At 42.2% G+C, this 21,790-nt stretch overlaps 2 protein-coding genes across 2 annotated transcripts in view; both read right to left on the minus strand.

Moving 5' to 3' along the window:
* Positions 1-21,790, minus strand: part of LOC136444123 (U6 snRNA-associated Sm-like protein LSm4) — a 178,407-nt gene that overhangs the window by 148,618 nt on the left and 7,999 nt on the right. The gene's annotated exons all lie outside the window — the stretch shown is intronic.
* LOC136442830 (cell division control protein 42 homolog) lies at positions 15,270-21,729 on the minus strand. The gene is made up of 6 exons (XM_066439787.1): positions 21,595-21,729; positions 19,441-19,564; positions 18,710-18,782; positions 18,162-18,271; positions 17,476-17,673; positions 15,270-16,626 (listed from the first exon to the last, which is right to left on the minus strand). The coding sequence occupies exons 2-6, from the start codon at positions 19,543-19,545 to the stop codon at positions 16,537-16,539; spliced, it is 576 nt and encodes a 191-aa protein (XP_066295884.1). The 5' UTR covers positions 19,546-19,564; positions 21,595-21,729; the 3' UTR covers positions 15,270-16,536.

The following is a 21,790-nucleotide window of genomic DNA, read 5'->3' on the forward strand; positions in this document are numbered from 1 at the left end:
TCCTCTACCCACCTTTGTCTGTTGTTAACATGTTGTTGTGTCTTTTAACTTTGATCCTCAATTGTCTGATGTTTGCCATGTGTCTTTTATTTACTATCTTCCGACGTTTGCTTTTGTTCTTTTTTATTGTCCCTTATATCTTTTATCATCCTTCGTCTGCTTGTGTCGTGTGTCTTCTCTCTTCTATTATTCTCAGTCTGTAATTGCACAGCACTCCACACGACACACACACACACACAGACACAGACATACAGAATAACATATAGTGATGCACACACACACAGACACACGCACACACATACATACACACACACACACACACACACACACACAGAACAAACACACACACACTGAACAAACACACACAAACACACACATATGCACACACACAACACAAACACACATACACAAACACACACACACACACACACATACATACATACACACACACACACACACACACACACACACACAGCACATAACACAGGGTACAGAATGGGGACACATCACACAGGGCACACATTACACACTGCTGTTCCTTTCTTTTTTGTTTCTGTTTTGATGTTTGTTTGTTGTCGGGGCCCTGAGGCAACTCAGGGGAGGACAACGACAACCAACTTCACAGCTGATAGACCTGGGGCCAGGTGAGCCCTTCGGGAGGACTAGTGACACGCCGGGGTTGTGATGACTTTTTTGATTACGCCAATCCTTTCTTAGTGTGACTTGATTAAAACAACCAGATGCAATGATGACTATTGAACAATGTGACTTATCAAATTCCAGATATTTTCATCTTCTGCCGTGTCTTCCCCAGTTGGCATGATAGTGTTGCCTTCCATTTGCAAGTATGACATTTTTAGGTAGTTAAGTCATTCTAATTAAAGAATCGAAAAAGAAAGAAAAACTGAAACAGCAAAAAAAATGCCATAGACTCAGTAGGTGGAGTGTTTCTCCGTTGCACCGTTGTTGATCTGCCATTCTTCCCGATTGGGGAGACGAGAGACTGAGGAGGGGTTCGGTTTCCGCTGGGTTTGGTTCGTCCCGTGTCTACATTATTCACAAACATCAAATTTTGTACGAGAGTAAGTAAATCCTGGTTTTCCATCCAGTCCTGAAATGGTACATTCTGCATCATTTTCCAATAAAGAAGTAACATTAGATTCATTTGAGTTTGTTACATCAAGATCTAGATCTTCATGAGTGATTTCGTCATTAGTTCAGGTTTTATATTGTAATTACAGAACTGTATACAATGTACCTTGCCTCAAACAACGCATGACGGGTGTTACAATGTGTTATATCAGCTCTATTCTGCTACCTTTGACTGTAACTAACTAGATGTAGACCTGATATTGGTAACTGTGATATTGTATACAAGAACAGGATGTGTTGTCACGAGCAGTTCTTAAGTTGTTAACAAGGGAACACTTTTGTGTGAATAAAAACATAATATTCTCCAGACTTCCTCAGTGTTTGTCGTCTTCATCAGCCGTGTTATTGTTGCTGGTTAAAGATTAGTTAAGTCGTACAAAACATGTCAGTTTGGATTGTAGGTTCGATGATTGAACTGGCTCTCATGTTTGAAGGCAGAATGCAGAATACAGACAATGCAGCAAATCCGCTTGTTCATGTGTGGATGGTCTAAGAACGGTGGCATTTTTAGTTGTCAGTAGACAGACTGTAATTGATCGGAGACACTTCTTAATTCTGTATCTGATAAAGGGAATCAGATGGAAGTTTATTTGTAGGAAATGCTTTTTTACATCAACTTTTCCATGTGTATATGATGGAAACACATAAAGCTATCGCTTAGCAAATTTTCTATAGTTTAATATACTTACTGTGGGTTGAGCTATGTACATTGTATATTTGAGAATATAGTATGTCACATTCGAGTAGTGTCAAACTCAAAGATGATAGTCAGAAATGACGTCATACAGAAATAATCACCTTTGATTTGTATACGATACAAAGTGGTTTCATGAATGTACTTAGATACATACGGTCTTCACAAGTTGAGGATAGCATATCATACGAAATGTTAAAGATAAGTAAATACCTCCAAAAAACTTCAAACTGAGAAGAAATAAAAAATGATATATATTTCTTAAAGCAACTTACTCTTGTAAAGCGCCTAGGCAAGCTTCCATTTGTAATATCAAGGGGTGACTTGGGTCTTGAGGGTAAACCTGCCTTGCCATAGCCAAGGCGTCTTGGTAGTTATCTATAGCTCTCATGCGATCTCCAAGGCAGAACCTGGCTCCCCCTAAGTAGCTGAGCACAATTGCAATGTCAGGGTGAGGTGTATTCTGACCATAGATACTCCTAAACATCTGCAGTGCCTGTTCACAGTAGCTGATAGCTTTTCTGTGATCACCAAGCATGAACCAAGCTCCCCCCAGACTGAGAAGTGAGCTAGCAATGTCAGTTTGTCCATTACTATGACCATGTATACACCTGTACATCTCCAATGCCTGTTCAAAGAAGTTAATTGCTTTCCGTCGATCATTGAGCTGGATCCAGACTAGTCCCAAGCTCCTGAGTGTCTTGGCAATGTCGGGATGTTTAGTGGTGTGTCCACTGATGTCTCTATACATCTGAAGTGCTTGTTCGTGGTAGACAATAGCTTTTCGGTGATGGCCAAGACCGTCCCAGGCTGCCCCAAGGTCATTGAGAGAGTCAGCAACGTGAGTATGTGGTGTATCTTGACCATAGATGCTCCTGCGCATCTTCAACGCCTCTTCAAAATAGCTGATTGCTTTCCTGTAGTCAACAAGGTGCGTCCAGATTGCTCCAATGCTGTTGAGTGACATGGCGATGTCAGTATTTGGGGTGTTCTGACCGTGGATAATCCTTTGCATATGCAGTGCCTGCTCGTAGTAATTGAGTGCTTTCCTGTGATCACCAAGACTGCTCCAAGCTGACCCGAGGTTGCTGAGTGCACTAGCAATGTCAGGGTGTGGAGTACTGTTGCCATGGATACACCTGTCCATTTTAAGTGCCTGTTCAAGGTAGCTGATAGCTTGTTTGTAATCACAGATAGCCAGATAGCCATACCCCAGGTTGTGGAGTGAAGTAGCAATGTGGGGATATGCTTTAGTTTGATCATGACCCCAGATGCTCCTGTCCATCTGGAGGGCCTGTTCACTGTAGCTTATTGCTCTCTTGTAATCACCTAGATGATACCAGGTAACTCCCAAGTATGAGAATGACGTGGAAATGCTGGGATGTGCTGCACCATTACCATAGATCGTCCTTCGCATCTGTAGTGCTTGGTCGTGATACTCGACAGCCTTTCTGTAATCACCTTTGTCTTTCCAGACAGACCCAAGGTTGTCCAGTGCATTGGCAATCTGGGGATGTGCTGTAGTCTGGCCATAGTTGCTTCTATACATTTTGAGCGCCTGTTCAATGTAGCTGATTGCTTTCTCATACTTATTCAGATTTCTCCAGGCATCTCCCAGGTTGAGGAGTAAAGTGGCATCTTGAGACAGTCCTGCTCTGATGCCATACATGTCGAAGACTGTACTGTCCATCTGTTGTGCCTGTCTAAAGTAATCAATGGCTTTTTTGTAATCGCCAAGATCAGCATAAGCTCTTCCCAGGTTGTTGAGTGTTGTGGCAATCGCCGGGTGTGCCGCATTCTGACCATAGATGCTTCTGTTAATCTTGAGTGATTGTTCAAGGTAACCGATAGCTTTTCTATACTCACCAGCTTCCGAACATGGATGCCACAGGTCGTTAAGAATAGAGGAAATTTCACGTTGTACAAGAAGGTAGGCAATGTCATGTTGCTCAGTAGTCTGACCATGGATACTCTTGTACATCTCCAGTGCCTTTTCGTAGTAGCTAATTGCTTTCTGATAGTCACCTACGTTGTTGTAAGCATCCCCAAGATCTCTGAACAAATGCATTATTTCAGAGTCATTATCTTCAGCTTTCTTTAAGGCCTCATGATAGCAGTTGATAGCCAACCTATATTTGCACAGCCCAAAGTACATCTTTCCTTGTACTGTTGGAGAGTTATCATATAGACTAGGTACTAATTGCTTCTTCTCCGGCAATTTTGACAAAGCTCTTTTAAGAGGGTTCGCTGTATAATAGTACCTGAAAAGCTGTTTTTGATTTTGTATGTGGAAAACTGGTATCAGCGCACTTGCATTTTCTTCGTCATTGGTCAGTAGGGATGATTCCTGCCCATGTTTTGATTTTGCCATTGAGGCCAAAGCTGACAGGTTTTCCTTCTGTCCACCATTTGCAATGTATGTTCTGAGCCTTAGTTCTGCTGAGATGCTGGTAAGCACTGTCAGGTGACGTGCATTGTTGGGACTGATCACCTGTTGGTTTTCCATTTCTTCTATTGTCTTCCAGACTGTGGTAGGTACAATGCATGAAGACAGTGCCAAGCAGTCCACCCCTACAGCTGGGAAGCGGTAAAGTTCTTTCTTCACATCAATCAGGCTTGCTTTAATCGATTGTTTTAGATTGACTGACGGAGGGAGACCTATCTTATAGTAGCCTTCAATATTTTCCTTTAGCATTTCCTGTGCTAGTTGTTGAGCCATTTCACCCCCATTCTCTTTCAATGTTTTCACCGTGGTGGCCATATACATCTCACTCAAACCCTGGTCCCCAAAGATAAGGCATGGGTTTCTCAAGATTGTCGCCAAGTGATACCCTTTTTTTAAGTATGATGTGGCATCATCTTTCAGTTTTGAAACCATGTTCCTTGGAGTGCAGATAAGTTCATCGGTTGGTTCATTCTTTGTTCCCTGCCTGCCCAGTGGAGTCTTGCTTGCCTTTGGCATGGAGCCATCAAATGCGAACCCACGTGGTGTAACAGAGTCATAGTACCAGTTGTCGAATGGATTCTCTGAATAGAAGTTATTGAGAGATTTTATCCCCAGTGCTGGGAGAATGGTTTCTCCCAAATTGACCACCTTGAGGTGTAGGTAGTGGGCGAGGTTGCGGAAATATACAAGACATCCCTCGGTTTCCTCTTCTACCAAGATAGCAAACTCCAGGTCAGAGTATGGAGTTACCAGTCCTGTGGCCTGTGAACCCAAACCTATCAGGGCATACCTACAGGGAGAGGGACCCATTAACCCAATACACTCTTCTACAAGCAGGCTGATGAACTCCTTTCTTTGTTGCGCAATGTTCTCAAACAACTGTCGGATAGTCTGAGCTCGTTTTGCCTCTATCTCTTCGACACATGGGTCATCCTCATCATGTACATAGGGATCCAACTTCTGGTCAATGGTTTCCATCTCCAGCTTGATCTGGTCCCGCATCTCCTTCAGCTGTTTTTTGTGCCTTTCTGTTTCATCTCGATTCACATTGTCATATATAGTCAAGATACATTTGAGAAAACACTTCTCTACATCTTTAATGGCTATTGCTATGTTACCGTTGATGAGTCGATCATTTGATCTGGCTATTGCTGCATTGTAGAGTGCTGCTGCTTTGACAAAGTCTCCCCCGTCTCCTGTCTGCTGACCTCGCTTACTGTAGACATCCCCCAACTTGCACAGGGGCTCCACCTCTCTCTGGTACTGCTGGGCTGTGGGATCTGGCAAGAAAGAACTTGATTTGGTATACATGTGTCGCATTTCTGTAGGGGTTTAATATTTATACTTACACCTCCAACTATGAGCCGGGATATCCATTGTTTCAAGGGAAATCATAATCGTGAAATTACACAAATTACATCCTAAAGGAAAGTTCGTACAGTTATGGTTTTTACCCGATATAATCTTTGCAGTTGGTGCATGGAGATATTCTATTTCTACCTATTACTCGGATTATTCCTTACCTCTTACATGAACCATCTTGAGTGCAGCTGCAAAGTGCTGCTCCGCGGAGTCCAGGTCTGCTCTGGCAAGGTATGATTCACCCTCCTTGATTCGGTCATTGTACTGACTAAATAAAAGCAGGGTTTCTGATTATGGTGGGAGACATCCATGAGCACAAATACATATTTCAAATCTAACGCTTCAAAGATAAGTCCAATGATATAAAGAGTTGTGCAAATTCAAAATAAATCCAAAAACTTCAAAATGCATTCTACCTGTTTAATGTTACTCACCTCTCTTTATCAGTTCCGAATTCATTGTTGGTCGTGTGGGGTTCTGTTGTTCCGCTGGAGAACAAAAAAGCAAACACTTGTACTTACTGCTATCAGTTCCTATCATATTCTGAAATCTATCAACAGAAACGGACATGTTTTAGAGATGTGCTGTGTAATTTTGTTATCTCACCTTGGTAAGTCTGGAGAGAGATGAAGATCTTGTATAGTTCTTATGATCTCGTTCCCCAACAGTTGCTCTGTGTGTGGTTTTCTTACAGCCCGTTTTGTTCTATTTGGTGATGGTTGCTGCGTGATGGAAACAAGATTTTTAGACATGTCTATCCTTGTTCTTTTGGCATCATAGTATCAAGCTAAAAAAAAACACAGCAATGTACTGCTCATATTGTACGTGCTTTTGTATCATGATCTGAAGAGATGCACACAACTTTCCACTCGTCGCCTGTTTTATTGTATGTTTGCCTTAATTTGTACTAAAGTATCTTCCTAATTTTGATGTAATGAAAAGTACTTGATGAACTATCCCGCTCTGTGCATGCGTATAGAATTTGGTGAGATTATGTAGGCTAAATATATCTGGCACGTCATCTGTTGAATGGATGTTTCTGGTACTAACTTTACAATGTATGTATCTGAGTGGTTATGAGCGATGTCCTTCGATAAAACATATTGGGCCTTTTTAGTCAAAAGTAATTGGATAGCCTCTTTTGAAATACCCGAGCCCTTATATTCTACACACTAGGTGTGCTGAATGAATGTGGATTCCTTAAAAAAATTAATTGCTCAGTAGTCAATGAGACCGTAGTCACATTTTGTGGGATTCGGGTTAGGAAACAGATCGGTGTTCTTTTGCTGACAAACGATATAATCTTACAGCACACAAAAGACAAGTAACATAACTTGATACTGTTGTTGTAAATGCCTACCTTTCTCATCGTTTCTCTTGACTTCTCTGTGTACAAGACACGATGGTACAGAGTCTGCTTCATTCCAGGCTCTCCACATCTTCTCAGGGCCTTGTTGTACATAGCAGCTGCCTTGGAGAACTGGGATACATCAGAGGTTTTCTTGCCTTTCTCCAGGTACAAGTCCCCTAAAGATTTTAGAGCCTCGAGTTCCAAGAGCACGTCACCGTTTGTGAGAGCGGTTACTAATGTTTCTGTGTACGCGTTCTCGACATAGCGCCAGGGCCTACCGACTCTTCTGTCGAATTTGTCACAAATTTTCGCTACTCTTAAGACATTACTGTCACCAGTGCTCCAGTAGTCTGGTGACTTTTTCTGGTACCCCTGAAGCAGTTGTCTGGAGAGTTTCTCCATGTAGCCTATACGGTGTTCCAGTGTTTGCCCCATGTCTGAATCTGTGCAGCGAAGTAGGGCAGCAAAATACAGGACAGAAGCCTTATCAAACTCTGATGAATCTTTCCTGACCTTGCCTTTCTTAAGGTGCAGGTCTCCAAGACTTTTCAGCACTTCTACCTCGATAAAGTCATCTTTGCGAACAATGGCGTCCCTCAGAGCCCGTGCATATTGCATTTCTTGGCTGTGCTGACTCTTGAGGCACAGCTCCAAGTCCTGGAACTTGTTTGCCACGCATACCCAGGTCATCTTGATGCTAAAGATTTCCTGTTTTTCTCGTCCGATTATTGGTAGCTTGGTAGCTAAGGAGTTATATCGGTGCCTTTTTAGGCAGTATTTTGACTTGGTCCTTGTAGACTGTACTCTTGTCAGGATGAACAGACTTGTCTTTACCTTACCTGGATGTCTGAAATGGCCCAACCGTCAGCCCTAGGCGTAGACGTTTGCCTGTTCTCGCAGTGAGTTTTCCCCTGCGTCACTGCCGGGACTTTCCACCTCGCCTTTTGTTAGGCCAAACAAAGACGCGACTTAATAAAAAAAGACCACCCGGTTATAGATACGCCTGTACCTTGGTCTATTGATATGGTGACGATCATGTGTACAGCATGGGAGACATGCACACCTGAGAAGCCAAGTGAAAAATGTGAACTACCTTTGTATTTTTTCCATGCGCCAGTGATCATAAGCAATTCAAGGCTCCACTCACAGACGGAGACGTATTAGTTTGGCATCAATAATGGCTGTTGTCGGGCTGGCTGGTTTGAATGCCAAAGGTCACGTTCCAACGAACGGTGTAAATTGTAAACAACCTGGTCTAGATCTCACCTGGACGAGTTAGCCGGTTGAATATTGTGTTTCTTCAGGTTCTATTCTCTGTAGAGAATCCTTTGTTTCCCTGTATAATGGCGGGATCCTTAGTTTCCCCTCTGATTCAGAAGGTGCACAGTGTAACGTGGGACTTCCCGAGCGCCACTAGCTGGGACTTTCCGTTATCCCTTACGTCATGCCTAACATCAGCGGACTGCTGTTGACTGAGCCTCAGGGGGTGAAAGGTCACCGCGTACCTGACTGCGTTTACACCTGCCGAGTTTTATGCGGAAGTTCCGAATGGAGAATGGCTGACTTCATTGTAATACTGCATATGATTATTAGTTGAATGTATTACCTCTGGCTGGCTATACAAACATCTTACTACTCTTGTGCTTAATAATCAACGCCATATATACACATTGATTAGCAAAATGGTTTCCAGACCACTGCCGCCATTAGGGAGAAGATTTTTGCTCTTTGGTGTTAGCATTACATATAACACAGGAGAAGTTACAACTTCGGACGTACTAATCTTATTAGTTATTTCGCGGTAACATTTGTTTAGCCTCTACCAGGCCCCGTGGATGGCTGGAAAAATAGTAGAAATTGGCCAAATTATATAGTGAATAGTATGCTAAGGGAGTCGGCCACGGAGAGAGGGACCATTTGCCATTCAGAGCGGCAAACTGTACCTCTATATAGCAGACTAACTCCTCTTTCATATTTTTCTGTCTATTTGGCCAATTTCAACTCTTTCCAGCCGCCTCTGGAGCCTGGTAGAGGCTAACACTTGTTAGATATAGGAGTGGAACTATTTTCCTGCCGTATAAAGCCATGGTAGTCCATTACCGTTATAGATTTTGTTTCTAAAGATCGCCAAATCACACAACGGCGGCGATAAGCACATGAGCCGATGTACACCATAGCGGAAGTGACGAAACTTCGAACGTAACACTTAATCAGAATTGCATACACTTTAATGAAAGAACATTTCATTCTTAATGTATGTCACTCAAAAAGCAACAACGAATGAATATTATGCACCTTTTATCTTGAGCAATGTCACTTTAATCGGAAGTTATAGTGCGGAAAGCCTACTTAGCCGAATTTTGCCAAATTAACGAAATAAACATGTTATATAAAGCATTATCATCTTCTTGTCTTCGTTAAGGCAAGGTCATTCCGAACGTCTTTGTATAAATTTTTCTGAACGTTCTCACCCGTTTAATGGCTGGAAATGGAATAAAAGTATCAATGTTTCTGATTGAATGTATCGTCATTTTCTTTAGATGTTTTATTTGTTATGTTGGCAATTAATCACGGGGAGCGTTACTTCGATTAGATGCACTGATAACGGATATTTGTCCTGCAAATCAATTTTCCTTGCCATAGCCAAGGCTTGGTGACATTTAATGGATGCTGACCTGTAGTCTTTGAAGAGAAAACAGACAAGCCCCTGAAAGCTGAGTGTAAATACACTTTCGGTATGACCGCGGATCACCATGAACATCTGACTAGCTTCTTCAAGGTAGTGGATTGCTTTTCTGAAGTCACCTTGATAGAACCAGGCTGACCCAAGCCAGTATAGTGATTGTGCAATGGGTGCACAAGCCGTTTTCGGGCCGTGGATACTTTTGTACATCTGCAGTGCCTCTTCGCAGTACCTAATAGCTTTCCTGTGATCCCCTGTGAAACCGCTCCACGCTTTCCCCAGGTTACCAAGTATACTAGCAACGTTAACGTTATCGTGTGCTACACTCCCGCCATGAATATTTCTGAACATCTGCAGGGCATTTTCAAAGTAGCCGATTGCTCTTCTGTTGTCACCAAGATCATTCCAGGCTCCTCCAAGATTGCTAAGTAAGCGCGCGATGTCAGGATGTACACTATCCTGGCCATAGATGTTCCTTAACATCTGTAGTGCCTTGTCAAAATAGCTAATTGCTCTCTTGTGATCACCTTTACTGCCCCATACTCCACCAAGGTTGTTTAGTGTAGTTGCAATATCAGGATGTTTAGCAGTCTGACCATAGATACGTCTGCGCATCTGTAGTGCCTGTTCAAGGTAACATGTCGCTTTCACGTCATCACGCATATTGTGCCAAGCCATCCCCAGGTTACTGAGTAAAGTGGCAATGTCACCGTGTGCATTGCCATGGCCATAGATACGCCGTAGCATTTGCAGAGCCTGCTCACTGTAGCTAATCGCTTTCCTGTGATCTTGAAGCCCACTCCAGGCTGTCCCTAGGTTGTTAAGAGAGCTGGCAGTGTCAGGATGTGGTGTACTCTTCCCATAGATGCTTTTTCTCATCTGCAGGCTCTTCTCGTAGTAACCGATTGCTTTGTTGTAATCACCCAACTTGTGCCAAGCACACCCGAGGTTATTGAGTGAGGTTGCAATGCCAGGGTTAGATGCATTCTTACCATGGATACTTATCTTCATCTGAAGTGCCCGGTCTAAATATCTAATGGCCTTCCTTATATCCCCGCGTTTCTGCCAGGCTGTCCCAAGATTGCTGAGAGAAGTGGCAATGTCAGGATTAGCTGTACCCCGACCATAAATGCTCTCCTCCATTTGTAGTAACTGTTCACTGTACTTGATTGCTTTTTGTTGATTGCCGAGACCGTGCAAAGCAGTTGCAAGAATGTTCAACAGCCTTATTTTCTCAGTTTTTGTAACTCCTGCTTTCTTCAGAGCTTCTTTACTGCAGCTGATCGCCAGCTCGTACCTACATAGCTCAAAATACATCGTTCCTTGCAACGTGGGAGAGTTATCATAGAGGTCAGGGAATAAGTGCCTATCTGGTTTCATTACAGGCCATTCAGACAAAATCTCTTTAAGAGGAAGTGCTGTGTAATAGTATCTGAATAGCTGTTTTTCATTTGGTAGATTAAAAACTGGTTTCAGCATATTTGCTTGCACTTCATCATAGGTCCGTGTGGAAAATTCCTGTCCCGATTGGTTCAGTGCAGATTCCATCGGAGACAAAACAGACATATTTTCCTTCTGTCCACCATTTGCGATGTAGGTTCTGAGCCTGAGTTCTGCTGAGATGCTGGTAAGCACTGTCAGGTGGTGTGCATTGGTGGGACTGATCACTTGTTGGTTATCCATGTCTTCTATTGTCTTCCAAACTGTAGTAGGTACAATACCCGAGGACAGTGCCATGCAGTCTACTGCTACAGCTGGGAAGCGATAGAGTTCTTTTTTTACATCAATCAATTTGGCTGAGTTTGTTCTGTCGTCACTGAAGCTGTTGATGTGTCCAAACAATGTCTGCTGAACCAGTAGTCGGGCTAATTTACACCCGTCGGCTTGTAGTATCATCGTTATGAGGCCAAGGTATGTGTCAACCAAATCCTTGTCCCCTGTTATCAGGCATGGGTTTCTCAAGATATTGGCAAGGTGATAGCCTTCCTTCAGGAATAGTGTTACGTCCCTTCGTAATATCAAACCCATATTTTCTGGGGTGCAGATGAGTTCACTTGGTTGTTCGTCCTTAGTTCCCTGTCTGCCCAGTGGAGTCTTGCTTGCCTTTGGCATGGAGCCATCGAAGGCAAACCCACGTGGTGTAACAGAGTCATAGTACCAGTTGTGAAGTGGGTTCTTGGAGTAGAAGTTATTGAGAGACTTTATTGCCAGAGCAGGGAGGATGGTCTCTCCCAAGTTGACCACCTTGAGGTGTAGATAGTTGGTGAGGTTTCGATAATATACAAGACATTCCTCAGTTTCTTTCTCTACCAAGATGGCGAACTCCATGTCAGAGTATGGAGTTACCAGTCCTGTGGCCTGTGAACCCAAACCTATCAGGGAATACTTACAGGGAGGGGGGCCCATTAACCCAATACATTCTTCTACAAGCAGGCTGATGAACTCCTTTCTATGTTGTGCAATTTTCTCAAACAACTCCCTGACAGCCTGAGCTCGTTTTGCCTCTATCTCTTTGACACATAGGTCGTCCTCATCATGTACATAGGGATCCAGCTGCTGGTCAATGGTTTCCATCTCCAGCTTGATCTGGTCCCGCATCTCCTTCAGCTGTTTCTTGTATTTTTCTGTATGATCTGGATTTACATTGTAACATATAGCCAAGATACATTTGAGGAAATGGTTCTCTATTTCTTTGATGGCTATCGTTATGTTACCGTTGGTGGCTTGATCCATAGACCTGGCTATTGCTGCATTGTAGAGTGCGGCTGCTTTGACAAAGTCTCCCCCGTCTTCTGTCTGCTGACCTCGCTTACTGTAGACATCCCCCAACTTGCACAGGGGTTCCACCTCTCTCTGGTACTGCTGGGCTGTGGGATCTGAGAAAAAATGGGACAAAAGATTTCTTCATACTTGAACTAGAATTTGATCGTATGGTGTCACCTTTTTGAAATAGCCCTGTCTTTTGCCAGCAGAAAACGACACAGGAAGTATATGGGATAAAAAGCACTAAAATATGTATCAATTCTTGTTTTGCGTGAACTTAAAAATCAGAATAACTGTTCGTTACTATGTTTCGGTAACGTTTCAAGCATTGCGTAATTAATTATCACCTAAGTTATCGCCATACCTTGGGCATGCACTGCCTGGAGAGCAGCTGCAAAGTGCTTCTCTGCTGATTCCAGGTCTTCGCTGGCAAGGCATGATTCACCCTCCTTAAAGTGGTACTTGTACATCCTGAAGAGGAGCCAGAACTTTGGGTTAACGTTACAGCTTTTTACGGGGAAACGTAACTAGCACAGACGAAAACTTAGAACATAACCTAAAAGGTCAATCAGAAATATCAATGCATTGTCAAGCTAAGGCAATATTTTCAGAAACGATATCATTACTCACCTGTTTCTTTGTCTGTCTTCTTCGTCCAATTCTTCTGATCTTTTGCCATGATTCTTTCATCATGCAATAAAAAGGACATTTAGATAATCAAACTTTCTTCCTTGACCACACAACGTGTCGTCATTACTCTAGTCAGATCAACTATCAGTCAATGCGCACAATTCAAATGGAAGATAACACAGTTATGGTTGTCATTTACAGTCGTTTCAGCGATCTGCAAAATAGTCTGAAAAATTATTTTCTACCACTAAAGGCTAGCATTACACAACTAGCTATGGAATAACATGTTCATATTGGAGAAATAACTACTGTCCATTGTATCTACTCACCCTTTTCACGACTTCCCTGATCTTCTCCGCGTAGAAGATACGATGGTGAATAGTACGTTTTGTCTCATTATCTCCACATCTAGTCAGGGCCTTATTGTACATGGCAGCTGCCTTGGAAAATCGAGATAAATCGGAAGTTTCCTTGCCTGTCTCAAGGTAGAAATCGCCAAGGGATTTCAAAGCCTCAAATTCCAACAGCACGTCGCCGTTTGCAATTGAAGTCACCAGTGTTTCCGTGTAAATATCTTCAACAGAGTGCCAAGGTTTCCCAACTCTTTTGTCAAGTTTGTGACAGATTTCCGCCACCCTCAGTACGCTGTTGCCAGCTGTATCTATGACTATGTTGCTTGATAACGACCACTGATATCGTGGAGTGTACCCCTGCAGCAGTTGTCTGGACAGTTTCTCCATGTAGCCGATACGATGTTCCAGTGTTTGCCCCATATCTGGATCTGTGCAGCGCAGTAGGGCAGCAGAATACAGGGCAGCAGTCTTGTCAAACTCTGCTAGATCTTTACTGAGCTCACCTTTCTTAAGGTGTAAGTCTCCAAGACTTTTCAGCACTTCCACCTCGATGAAGTCATCTTTGCGAACAATGGCATCCCTCAGGGCACGTCCGTATTTCACTGCTTGGCCTTGGCGACTTTTGAGGCACAGCTCCAAGTCCTGGAACTTGTTGGCCAGGCTGGCCATCGTGATGTTAAAGATTTCCTGGCTCTCTCGTCCGATTATCAGCAACCAGGTCTATCGAAAGTTGTCCCCGTGACTTTTATGTCTGAGTTGTTCGTTGCGTTCAATATGGCAAATATTGTTGGTGTTAGAACGCACCCAGATGTTGCTTTGAATCTTTCGAATGTCCTTGGTTCTATACTCCTGTCAAGGTCTCTAAATACAAACAGTAGACATCAGCTAGCTTTTCCTTCAGGATGAACAGATTCGTCTTGGCCTTACCTGGATGTCTGAAATAATGGCCCAACGGTCAGCCCTAGGCGTCGACGTTTGCCTGTTCTCGCAGTGAGAGTTCTGGTTTTCCCCTGCGCAACTGCCGGGACTTTCCACTCCGCCTTTTGTACGGCCGAACAAAACGCGACGTAAGAACAAAAGGCCACCCGATACTTGATCTGCCTGTACCTTAGTTCATTGTGGCGATCATGTGTCCAATATGGCGACCATGCTCACATTGGAAGCCAAGTGAGAAGAATGATTCAAGTGTGTCCTTTTGAGGTTTCATGCGCCATTGTTTGTGCATTTGAAATCGTGCGAAGGTATTGTCTATCTTCATTGCTACATTGTCCCCCCAACGACCCGGAGGTCAAGGGACTAGGTACACGTAGGTAGGTATTGATGATTTTGTCGGATTAGGAAAATAAGGACATACTGTAAGTCTTAAGATAATCGAGGTGGTTTTGACAAAACATACGTTTCAAATCCATTACTGCTGTTACAGAATTGTCTACCGCTTCCTCCTTCTACCGCGAAATTAAGCCTCGACGAAATAAATCAATTTACAGTTAGTAACTTCGCAATTCTGCCTGGTTCCTTTTCATGATTTTTCAAATGTAATATTAGGGCAGACTTGCCTTTCCACTTTGTAAGGTAGAGCTTTCCTGTGTAAGTTTCAATGTGGACCTGCGAATCTTCCGGTTTCATTTGCTTTACCCCACCCAACTTATGTCTTAAAAATGTATGAACCATCTGATCAAATTTGGGCAGCCTTACAGAAAAGAAACCTCATTCTTGCAGAAAGGCAATTGGAACACTTTCTTACAGCTCATTATATAGATCATGTGTATCCATTGTCACTGATATAAAACTTTCTACAAGGAACAATAGAACATTTATCAATACACAGACCAAGATACTTTTACAATTTATTCAGTTCTCCATGTTGGTACTTAAGAGTTTATCATTGTGAGCACATTTTTGTCTCAGGCCATGCAAAGTTCCGGCCTGTTTTTTCAGGTATTTCTCTGCAAAATATAGAATAAACGAAAAACCAACCTAGATAAGTAATGTCTTGTACATCTATTACTGCTTTACACAATATAGAACATAGGTGAATGCATCATTTGGCTAAGTTCTATTGATTTAAATTAAATGTCATTGATAACGGAAAGCTGCAAAATACTAACAAACTTCTTGTGGCATTTCTTCTATCATTTCGAGATTATCTGTCATTTGTCGCCTGAGCTGGTACAAAGTTCTACCACCCCAACATCCCACATGTACTTGCGTGAAACTTGTAAAACATCACTATCATAGTTCTCAACTTTACACTACTTAGTATGTACAGGAAAATCCTTACCACAGTAAATCAACTACATTCTTTCTTACAAGTTACTGATTATCCATCAGTGCCATATAGAGGAATCAGAGGACGTCTCAATCCAGTAATTTGGTCATGAAGTTCATTCATTGCATGCTGCATCTTGTCCTTCCATTCCCACTAGTTCTTGTAGTTTTGTGCAGTCTTGTTGTCCACAGTGTCACTTCTTTACCCAACCCGCTACCTAATTGTCTTTTGATAATAAGAATGTCCTCCAAGGTCTGAGAAAACTCATGTAGTTCATACTTGTTTTCCATGTTGTGTATGTAGCAAGATTCAACACTGGTCAGTTTGGCCACATCAATTTAACTCATTGGTTCTCATATTTTTAGACAAAAAAAATGCTGAAGTGGAAAACAGAGCGAAGGGAAGTCTGAACATTGGTAGACAGTCTTACGGAGTGACTGCAGTTTGATGCAAGTTTTCATGTTCCCCTCTTGATAATTAAAAAAAATGAGAACCAACAAAATAAATTGGTGTGGCCTTATATCTGGAAATGCACTAGAAATTGGGAATCTCCAACAAGCTTTCCAGCCAAACAAGTCTACAGTTAAACATTATCACAGAAACAGTGATATAAAGAAAAGCATGCGCTTCACTGTACATCCATTCACAAGTTTGGGTGTAGGGATTTAAGTCTGGAAATATAAGACTGCCTTTCCGTCTGTATGGTGATCAGTGCTTGTGGACAATGTTGAAGTCCCCCTAGGACAATGCCATGGTTGGCTAAGTGAGTACCCTCCCCTCCCCCACCCCCTCCTTCTGTCCCTCCCCCCTTCCCCCCTCCTCCCCAGACAGGCTCATAGCAGGACACATTTTCTCTTCCTTTTGGGTTCGGGAGGCTCCAGTGCTGCCAGGATCGCTTCGTCAAACACGTTCTTCAACCCTTTCTGTAAACAAAAAACAAACTTGTTATTCAACCCTTCTTGTAAACAATGAACAACAAATAATATTAACCACAAACATCAATTTGTCATGTTCAACATTTTCTGTAAACAATAAATAACATCGACCACAGACATCTCCTCTTCTTACATTTTTCAGTCCTTCTGTAAAAAAATATAAACCAAGTTTTTCCAAAATTGCGTGTGTACAGCTAAAACTGTCTTCAGGTAGTAGAATCGTATGTGGACAACCAGCAAAAAAAGAATAGCATGGATCCATTCTTGCCTGTCCTAGTCATTTCATTATAGTGGCTCTTGTGACCATCGAATGAAGAAATAAGCAAATGATTACAGGAATGAGTACATTGAGGTTTCCGTTCACAACTGCCAAAGAAAAGGCAGAAGGAACACACTACCTGTGTTACAGCATAGCACATCTAATTTCAAAGAGGTAGGGAAAGCAAGAAGAAAAGATGGAAGGAGAGGTAACAAAGTACAGGAGTTCTCCTCAGTCCAGGGATCTCCCCAGAAATATAGAGCAGGATGGGGGAAGGGTGCCAAGCACAGGATACCTGTTGCGAGAGGGGAGGTCTGGAGGGGGGCGCACACCCTCCAAAAGGAGAGCAACTTAAAAGTTAAATCAAATTTGCCTTTTTCTGACATAAATGGAAGTCACTTCCTGCAACTTCAGCTTTACTTCTGAAATTTCCAGTTTTTAACAAAATTACAGACTTAGCTGGGGAAATATTGTAAGAAATACCCCAACTTTGAAAATCAACAGGATGGAGCTGAGATTAGAACAGGATGGAGGAGTGCCACTGTTCCATTCTTTAGGGAGATCTCTGGAGTCCGTACCTGTGTGAGAGCGGAGCACTCCACGTATTTGACAGCCTTGAGTTCCCGCGCCAGTTTGTCCCCCTGTTCGCCCGTGATCGGCTTCTGCTTGTTCTTAGCCAGCTTTTCTGTGGTTCCGGCGTCGTCGCGGAGATCCACCTGGGTTCCGACTAACAGGAATGGTGTGCGGGGACAGTGGTGTGTGATCTCTGGAACCCACTGGGAAGGAACGGCAAGGTCAAATGTCAGCCTCAAGGTCATTCACATGTTACCTTTGTTACAGTCAGTGGTAACTGATAGTGCATCATTTATCTGTCTGTCAGTGTGCCACAGTCAAATTTTTGTTTCAATTGAGATAAACAACTACTATAAACAACTTGTCTTTTCATTAAAATGCATTAGACTCTTCTCCCCCACACAATTGTGTGCCATTTATTGACACATAATTTATGATGAAATGCTGTTTTCCAACCAGGAGGGGTTTCAAGAATTATGAATTTTCAAATCATCTGACCTGATTTTCACAATTTCATTTCTTGATAAAAGTAGATGGATAGGGTGTTGTTCTTTTGACTTGCTTTTTCCTTAACATTCACAAGGTAGAATGGTTTCAAGACTAATGTACTTTCGAATCTTCCTACTGGATCTTCACTTTTTCGGTTTTATCATATCATTAACAAGAAAGGGAGTTGGTTCTTGTGACTCACCTTTTCTTTTACATTCTCAAACGAAGACGGGGAGACGACAGAGAAACACACAAGGAATACATCTGTCTGGGGATAACTGAGCGGCCTCAACCTGTCGTAGTCTTCTTGTCCTGTGACAAAACAAGGGGGTACATCAGTAAGCAAACAATTACCAGCTATAGTAGCCTCAACACAACAGAGATTCCCCAGTAAAAGAACATTTCCTCTGTATCTATATAGCCAGTATAACCAACCTTCAGCAAACCACACCAGCGTAGGCACGCAGTGCGCCATGCCATACCTAAACTTTGTACGTCTTACTACAAATGTTCTACCTAGTGAGGATTCTCCTACAGTGCTTGCTCCGCTCTACATGGATGCAGCACACTGGGTGCAAACATGGAGTGAAACCTACTTAATCAACATGCAGCGATGGAAGCTAGTTTTGTTTCGAAACATATAAATTATAACATGAACTTACTTCTGTCTTATCATAAACTCTTTGGAGTAGGATTTTTTCACCCAAAATGCTTATAAATTTCAAGGAGATCTGAGTTGTGTAAACTTACCTGCTGTGTCAAACAAGCCCAGTGTGTAGGGTTCTCCTCCAATCATTACAGTCACAGCATAGTTGTCAAAAACCTGCAAGTTCAGGACAGTCAGTACAACATCAAAGTGTAGTCAAGTGCCGTACAACGAACACTGACAGTGTTTTTGCTATTGCATAGACCAGACCTATATCAACTGTCACAAATGTTTTTATTCTTGCTTGGACAAATAAATTTCAACATGATGAAGCCTGATTCCCTCCAGTTTGTTTACAATCAGGCTTTTCCTCAGACCCCTGTTTGTAAACACAGATAACAAATATGAGGCATTTCTCTTGCAAACACAACATCCATCATTTTAACTGATGAAAAGATTATCATGGAGACATGGAACCGTGGTCAAGCCAAGACATGATTGTACCCGAGCAAGAATAACTTGAATCTACTTATGAAAAAAGGATGAGCTTCTTCATCTAAATCTCACCAATGGTTGTGCATAGAGGGGACTTATATTCTACATGTTGAAACAAAACAGCCGATAGACTTTCATGGCACATGAACAAAAGTCAGGCTGTCTGACAGAGTAGATAACACTACATATTGAAAGAAAGCAGCCAACGCACATTCATAGCATATGAACAAGAGACACTGTACAAGAAAATTACATACTCTTCTACATGTTGAAACAAAACAGCCGACAGACTTTTGACAAGAAGTGACTGAGTAGAAGAAAGTACAGAAGCGTTACCTACCGTAGGGACGTACTCTGAGGGGAACTTGTTGGTTGTGTATGAGATGAGGAGGCAGGTTTTACCCACAGCTCCATCTCCCACCACCACACACTTTATGGTCTGCATGGTTACTGGTCCACTGGTACTGGAACAACAAAAATTCATAATAAACTTCACATCTGTGTTCCCACTAGTGAACACAATAACCTAATGTACCTCAATTCCCACAACTAGTATCCTAACTCTAACTCTAACTCCCACTACCATGCCCTTCATGCATGGTACGATAGTTACTCGTCCACTGGTACTGTAACAACAGAAATATCATAAGATTTAAAACCTCACATCTATGTTCCCATTACAATATCTCTACAGTAACCGGCTACTAACTGCCGTCTAGATCAATTCTACAGTTATTGGAGGTTATTCCTTAAAGAAAAGAAGGCATGTTAAAAGGGTGAGTTGATGTCTTTGTTCTACAGCCAAATTTTGCTGCAAGGTTGGACTAAGGAAGCTGCAAAACCTGCTTACAAAACCCCTTACAGTTACACCAACATATTGACATTTTCCATGAAAGCCATGCCACATAATTAGGCCTGTTATCATGCCTGATGTGTGACATATTTCTATGAAACCTGATATAATCTATCATAGCGCTGGCAAGAATTCTAGTCACTTCTGTATGTACATATCAATTTGTCTCTGTTAGTGTTACTGATGTTGTCCTTTGGGCCACACAACAAGAATACTTAAAGAACTACGATCAAGTCACTCTGGCACAATGCAGGGACCATGTAAGATGTCTCATACCGATGACATTCCAATCAGGTGACAGGACTCAAACCCTGTTTTCCGCTGGCAACACCCAAGAATTCCTCTGGAATTTGAATCACAAACCCAGGCCGATTTAGGGTCAAGCAGAAAAACACCCCCGCGAACAAACCTAACGACTCTTGGGTTTCCTTACATTAAACTGTCTGTAACTGAGACAAAATTTCTGGCTACCATCATTTTTGCTGCTGTTTAGACAAACTTTTGATTGATTGATGCAGTGTTAATTTTTCATTTCCTGATTCTGTTTTTCCCCTTCCTCTTTCATTTTTTAAGGAACCACACACCTCACTATACATTGCTTGCATCACTTATTGGTTTACTTGTTCTTAGTCACTCACTGTCTGTTTTCTGATTTTTCATTTCATTGACTAAACCAAAACAAAAACCACAACCCACCCCTCTATATACACCCACTCCTTTTCAGGATGACATCACTTCCTAATACTGCATTGCCAGCATTACTAACTGTTGTCTCACATAAGAATGCTACATCAGTATAAATACAACAGATATGACCTACAAGTAACATACAAGGATTGATTGAAACATACATTATATTATTTGCAAGCCTTATTGCATTACAAATCTATTTATGGCATAGCAAGGTTTTTGTTGATGTTTATTTAGTAGCTGCGAAATGGAAAACCCAGGGTGGCATCCATGTAGAAATAACACAGGCGTCTTGTGGTGTTTTCTACGAAGATGTCTCCCCAATATTGATGACGTTATGAGCAATGTTTGAATGCGGAAATGGCCAGTAATCAGTTACTAGGCCTGGGGTGTGGCCCAAAATGACTGTTAGGTCGAATCAATGCATCAAAATTATACTTTCTATCAACAAACTAAGACCTAAATCCTGACTAATCAGCATTAAAATTGTTCTAACAGAGGATTATCACGATGGTTCTTAACACAATAGTAAGATTCAGTAAGTTTGAAGAGTTCTTTGGTTGGATTTGCATAGGAATGCATGCTGTCATGGAGTCAGACAACTGGTCTAATACTGGACTTTAGACCGCCAAGAGCGCTACGATCGTTATAAATCGCCATCGCTGAGTAGATGAATTGTTTTTGAACAAAATGAAGGCATCTACAATTTGAGAGGTTGATGAAGAATCGTGCTACGATCACTGATCGCGGTCCATTCATGACACAAGCGTCTGATCCTTCCATGCAAATATTATAATGTCTTCTGAGCGATCTAATCGTTCGGTGCCTGTTTACTGTGCAACCACAATGGTTATAAGGATTCTAACTAAACAGAAATCCCACAGATTCTACATAGGTCGACCCAAGACGCGTCTAGAAGGCCCTTGGATCTTAAAGACGGTGTTTACGTACCTTATTTTGAACGTTTTTCTCCACTTTTCTCTCCAACTTCCCGTTCGGTTGGGCGGTGGCTGGACGGGTTTCCCAGGTGTTCTATCAGGGACAGTGTGCAGATTTCCTGAACGTTGTGCTTTAACCAATCAGAACACTACCGGGAATAGTTTTGACCAATCAGTGGTAAGTATTTACCATTACGCAGCCAATCACA

The sequence above is a fragment of the Branchiostoma lanceolatum genome, chromosome 10 (assembly GCF_035083965.1).
Source record: "Branchiostoma lanceolatum isolate klBraLanc5 chromosome 10, klBraLanc5.hap2, whole genome shotgun sequence".
In the NCBI taxonomy this organism is placed as follows: domain Eukaryota; kingdom Metazoa; phylum Chordata; class Leptocardii; order Amphioxiformes; family Branchiostomatidae; genus Branchiostoma; species Branchiostoma lanceolatum.